General features: G+C 44.3%; 1 protein-coding gene across 1 annotated transcript in view; it reads left to right on the top strand.

Annotated features, from left to right (window-relative positions):
* The first annotated feature begins 2,325 nt into the window (after positions 1–2,325).
* CPA6 (carboxypeptidase A6) overlaps positions 2,326–6,000 on the top strand; it is an 84,662-nt gene continuing 80,987 nt past the window's right edge. Inside the window, exon 1 of the mRNA XM_071737735.1 lies at positions 2,326–2,526. Coding sequence (XP_071593836.1) covers positions 2,429–2,526 — 98 coding nt within the window. The 5' untranslated portion in view covers positions 2,326–2,428. The remainder of the gene's footprint in view (positions 2,527–6,000) is intronic.

Below are 6,000 nucleotides of genomic sequence, written 5' to 3'. Positions count from 1 at the left end.
AGGAAAAGAAAGACATACTTTCTTCTTCACAAATCCTTTGCTTAGCTGGGTGCAAGTTTAATAGCCCATCTTGTCAGGAAAGTAGGCTTACCACATGTCAAACTTCCAGACTTGACAACAGCATTTTAATCCTTCCATAGCCACAACCATGACCAAGTTCCAGCTCTCCCTACAACAATCTTCCCAGTCACCTACCATGATGGAGCAGGGAAAGAGCAAGGGAACTTTATCATCCTCACTATTTCTCCCTCTGTTGAATTCCACAACAATCCGGGCAACACATTCTTTGTATTTTTGAGCTATTTCTCTCCATCACCTCCACAGCTCCAAGGTACATTTTCAAGTAAGTCTTTTAATTCATTTTAAACTGGCAGTAGTAGTACATATTAACAAAGATAGCAATACCTTCCTTTGAGGGTTTATTCCACATTCTGTTTTTTAACATTTGGCTTTGGTACTTGGACTCCCTTTCCTTCTTGTAGCTTCCTGCATTTTAGTTTCAAGAAATGTTGCAGAAAGGCACAATTTAGGACTTAAATCTAGACCACAGAAGCCCATAGTAAAATTCTCCCTAACTCCAATGAGCCGGGTTTTCTTCTTAAAAGCAAAAAATTTAGAATAATAGCCACACTAGTTTGCAAACAGAAGCCAATAGTAAAATTCTTCCTAGCTCCAGTGGAGCCAGGTTTTCATTCTGAAAGCAAATATTTTGGAATAATGGCCAAACTATATTTTGCAAATATAGTTAAGTAGTAAGGATACATCACAAGAAAAAACAGCATTTGAAATAAAGCAGTGGGTTTTGCTCTGTTACCAAACTCATGCCCTCCAAAATCCCGTTACTCAGCTTCACAACAGCTGACTTTTTACCTTTCAAATCACTTCAGAACATCCAGTAGAGCATCTATTAAATAAGTGTCTGTAAAGTTAAAGTTGCATTAATTACAGGACTGAAGATTTGCAGAACAGGTCTGGGGTTTTGTCTGAAGTAAATGGAAAGTGATTTCATAAAGAAATGTTGAAACACACACCTGTGTGTAAGTGTACACACACACACACACACACAAGTTGACCTTGGTGTAGCCTTACCAGAAATTAAGAGATTTTAAGCAGGACATTTTAGGGAAAAGGACAGGCACCTCTAGGGAAAAAACACCAGTAACCAACCAGCAGAGAATAATCTTGCCCTGGACCAAAACTATTCTATCTCCCAACTCTATCACACAACTAGTGTCAGATTTGGTGCCAGCACAGAAAAGAGACAAAGGAAAACTTTCACTTGCCTTTCAGCCATAGACCATGAAGTGTGTGTGGTTTAATACAGCCCTTTTTCAAAAAGCTCCCTGTGCCTCTGAAAGATTAATGGGGATTTACAGTAGTTCTCACACATGTTCAAATGTCAGCTGGTTTTATTTGTCTACAGTCCACTCATTCTTTTTGCTTGAGATGCTGAAAATCAGTCATTTTTTGAAGCACTTTTCCGTCCTCTTTATTAAAGTCAACCTAAGAGTATCAAAGGGGCTATCAATTTATTATGTATCACCCTTATTTTTTACCTGTTTTTTCCTTTAGTAAGTACTCCATGTGTTTTCTATAAACTACAATTACTGGCAACAAAATTCTACCCACTTTCCTTCCCATTCCCAGTACTCCAATGACTAATCTTTGTATGAGACTTTTACCCTCACTAGTGCGGCTGAGACAGCAGGCCCCAGTTTTCCAGAAGTGCTGGGTTTCCACTGTATTTTGGTGTAGCATTTTTGGTGTAGGTCTCTTCCCCTTCCCACTACTCAGCCCCACGAGTTCGGGCAACACCAGTAACTTGAAATCCCACGTTTTCCTCCCTTCGTGACTCGTAATGGACTCCCTCCGCCGCTGATGTTTTACGTCTCCCTATCTTCGCCCTCTCATCAGGCTCAACCCTCGTCCCCACAGGGGGAAATCACCGCGTTAAGCGCTCCCGCACACAGCCCCCCGATGCCACCGGCCCTTGGCCGCCAGCCTCGCCGCAGCACCTGCAGCCTCACCCCGCAGCACCCCTGCTCGAAGCAGTCCCGTCGAAGCCGCCGCGCCCTGCGGGGGGCTGCTGGCCATCTCCTGGCCCTTGCCAGCCCCCGGCTTCCACCCCCGGGGCAGGGCGGCGGTGTGGCCGCGCAACCCCCAACCCTCCCAGGCGGGCTGGCGGGCGGGCGGGCGCCTCCCCGCCCCGTCCCGTCGCCGTGCCCAGGCGCGGCGGGGCTTGCGGACGACCTCCTCCCCTCGCCGACTTTCTCCCCTCGGCTCTGGCGACCGGCGACATCTCCGACCGCCTCGCTTCTCCCGGCCCCCTCCTCCGCGCCGGCTTTGTGTGCGCGGTAGCCGCCACCTGGGGCGCGGTGGTGGCGGTGGTGGCGGCGACAACGACGCCGACGCCAGTGTCCCCCGCACCATGCCGCTCCGCTGGAGCCCCGCCGCGCTCCTGCCCCTTTGTCTGCTCTGCCTCCAGGCTGCGCTGCCGCTCCGCGGCCACCGCGGCCGCTACGCCGGGTAAGTCCGCCCGCCGCCCCTCTCCGCCCCGCCGGGGCAGCGCCGCAGCCGCGCTCCCTCCGCCAGCCTTCCCCTGGAGAGAAACCGCTCGTAAGGAGCGTGCTGGGGCTTTTCTTCCCGCTGCTGAGCTCTTCGTTTGATTGTTTCCATTGAGTTGTAGCATGTTTCGGCGCTTTCTCGCCATAGGTACTGTAAGGCTCGGCTGGCAATAGGAAGGATGCTACATGGGGGGAAAAAAGTTTTAGTGTCGTTGTGGAAAGAGGAACTGAGATTATACGGGGTAGGGGGAAGGTTTCCAGGGTCCACTGAGCTCTGAAATGAATGAAGGTTTGTATTTTCCTTTAAGGGAACATGTTGAATGGGACTTAAAATAGGTGTTTGTTGGTTTTTTGTTTTGTTTTGTTTTAAAAAGTTTAACAGTGTGCAGTCTTACTGAATGTGTAGAAAACTCAGCCAATAAGGGAACGCGATTAATCTTACAGCAAGTGAAGACTTTTACATGTATTTCAGACTAGACTTTTTTTTTTTTTTTTACGTTCAAATTCGTGTTAGGGAAAAATTGAACGAAGTAGTAGTAAAAAAAAATCGTGGTATCGCTGCTAGGCTTTGCCTCTGTAGTGTATGTTCATCATGCCTGGTTTAGAGGCATTGTTTTTAGCAAGTATTTAACAAAAAGGGATCTGTGAAAGATTTATGATGTAGATGAAAAGACAGCCAAATGTAGGAGCATGAGAAGCTAGTGGCATCTTTTCACATACACTTAAATTCATTCAAACTGAGCAGCAATTCCACAGGATAAGCACATCTCCCTGTGGAAGTAGGTGCTGTATTATTTTTTTTATTAGAGCAGCCAAGCTAGGCATGTAAATTCTACTACTAAAATGAAGTTAAAAACAAACAAAAAAACCCGAACATTCCCTGAGCTTCAAGGATTTGGTAATGTGATATGAAGACATTTACCCCAGGGTCACTATTAGTGATAGAAAGTAGTTAAACAATTGACAGCTGTTTTCACCTTCTTTGTTCAGTACCTCGGGTTCCGGTATCTCTCTGCACTCCGAAACCAAACCGACCATTACTGTCAGGAAGCCCTCCTGGTACTGCTAAGAGAGGAACAGGACAGAAAACTAAACTGTTCTTGAAAGCCAGTGTCCTGTCATAAGTCGTTTGCAGCAGAACTGTTCACTCTGCAGCCCGTTGCACAGTCCTGGGCTCAGTAAGACCCATTTTTTTATAAATTCAATATTGTATTCAGTTTGTTTACAGAAAACATTGAGAGGAATAACAAATTCCCAGTGCTGATCCATAACTTTTACTCATTGCATGAGCTAACTATTGATTGATGTATGGATGTCAGAATACATGTTTTATATCCCCTAGGTTAAAGTGAGATTACCAGTCTTTAATTAAGTTGGTTAAAATAAAAAAAAAATACATGCCGAGTCAAGTATTGTGCTAATTTATGTGATTCACCAGTTTTGCTAAACTTTAAAAAATAATTTTCTTGTTTAAACATTTCATGTGCCCTGGGTGGTGTGTAAGACCTATGCAACATCTCTCTTGATTCCTCTGTCCTAGAAGCTTTTGCATAGAGTTTAGTCCAGAAGAACAAGGGTTCTCATCAGCTTTCAGGATTTTTGCAAGCACAACAAAAACCACTACTCAAAAAATAAAATAAAAAAATTAAAATTCTAGAGTTCATTATAAAATTCTTGGTCAATAGGCAATTGTAGTAGGGAGCCAAGATACATTTACAAGCCTTGCTGAAAATGTGGTCACATTTGTAACACAAACCAAAATGTGTACCACATGTGTTGGAAAAATAACCTGATAGTTTTCCCACTCCACTAATATTTTCCATTTCTACTATCCTGGCATTATTTGTGTCAATAAAAGATGAAACGTTAGTTTGAAGCTGGATGAAGGTTTCTTCAGAATTACAAATATATCTTGACCTTCTGAGGCATGTGGCATTAGCCCAGTGTCCCTGGCAGGATCATTTAATTTCCTCTGTGTGTGCAATGGGTAAGAAACATCACTGTTGAAGCTGGTCATCACCCAAGGAAAAAAATTGTTTGGTAGGTTGTTGGTTTTTTGAGAAGAGCAATTAGGAGGTGAATATAATTTCCTAATGGTCATCATTGAAAGAATGTCCCAACCATCTGACTTCATTTTGTGCGAAGACGTGTGTGTCAGTCGTAGCCATTTCTGTCACATCAGAAGTTGTACCGCCTAGGGGGGCAAAAGGAGGACAGAAAAAAAAAACCACAAAAAAAGAACAAAAAAAAAAAAGACATGGAATAGATTTCTCGTAGTCTTAGGTAAGGGATAGGAGACAAAGAGCAACTGGGGACTCTGACCTAAGACAATTACTTGGTGTTGCACACTTTCTCCAAGCTGTTCAAAGCAGGCCGGGTGTGCCATATGGACACATCTTTACCCAAATGTGCTCCATGTGCCTTTGGGAAGTCAACAAAGAGGTGGGAAGTCTCAGCACAGAGGCAGCAGCTCATATCCACCCAGTTCTTATGAAGGCTGAGGTGTATTTCCTTCTGCTTCTCACACAACAGAGGAGTTAAGCCTGCCTCTCTGCAGGAACTCAAGGGGAGCCTGGACCTACAGCCTTGGCTTCTGAAAGACACTGCTAATCAAAACTAGAGTCACACACATTTTTCCTTTTCTCACTGGCATGCTCTGTCCGAAGGTTCCTGGGGAGGTAGACAAAGGGGGAATCAACAGGGTTTGGAGGGGGTTATATTCAAGAGGGTTTTCCAGGAGACCATTACCAGCAGGTTGAACAGGGGCAAAAAAGATAAAAGTATGGAATGGCTTAAGTGCCTGAAATAACCAAGTAAGTTAAGACTCTTTGGTGTGTTAACAGAAATAATTTAGGGCACAATGGATGTCTACAAGCTTTCAGTGACACGGAGGTAGTGGATAAGTGGTAAGCTGCTCACCATTTCTTCCAAGTACAAGAAGAAGGAGGCATAAAATTAATCTAGGAGGAACCAGGTGGAAAGGAAACTTCTTCACCCCACAGGTGTGAGACTTGTGGAAGTCCTTGCTGAAGGATATGAAATGTTGGCAAGGATTCAGGAGGGCTTGACAGATGTGTGGAGTTGGCTGATATGCTACTGAATTGACAGCCCAGTGCTAATTTCATAGACTTTTGCCTTATTGCTACTCTTCCTTGGGTTGTTGTCATTTGACAGTTTTCCAGAGCTGGGTACTGGAGCAGATGGGCTTTTTGTGTGTGTGGTGGTGTTTTTTCTTTACCAAATACAGCAATCTTTCTACTCTTAGGAATTCTGTGAAGGAGGTGGCTCCCATTAGCCAGTCAAGGTTGCTTAGAACAAAAATCATCTTTCTCATTTTTTCTTTAAAAATCACCACTAAGATTTTTTTACTCCAGCTCATCTACCTCCATCTGTACTTGGAGGTCTGTTTTATACCTCACTTTCTTCTTCTTCCAAA

This window comes from Heliangelus exortis, chromosome 2 (assembly GCF_036169615.1).
Source record: "Heliangelus exortis chromosome 2, bHelExo1.hap1, whole genome shotgun sequence".
Classification (NCBI taxonomy): domain Eukaryota; kingdom Metazoa; phylum Chordata; class Aves; order Apodiformes; family Trochilidae; genus Heliangelus; species Heliangelus exortis.
The sequence above is the reverse complement of the archived record's forward strand: the minus strand, read 5'-3'. Positions and strand labels throughout refer to the sequence as shown.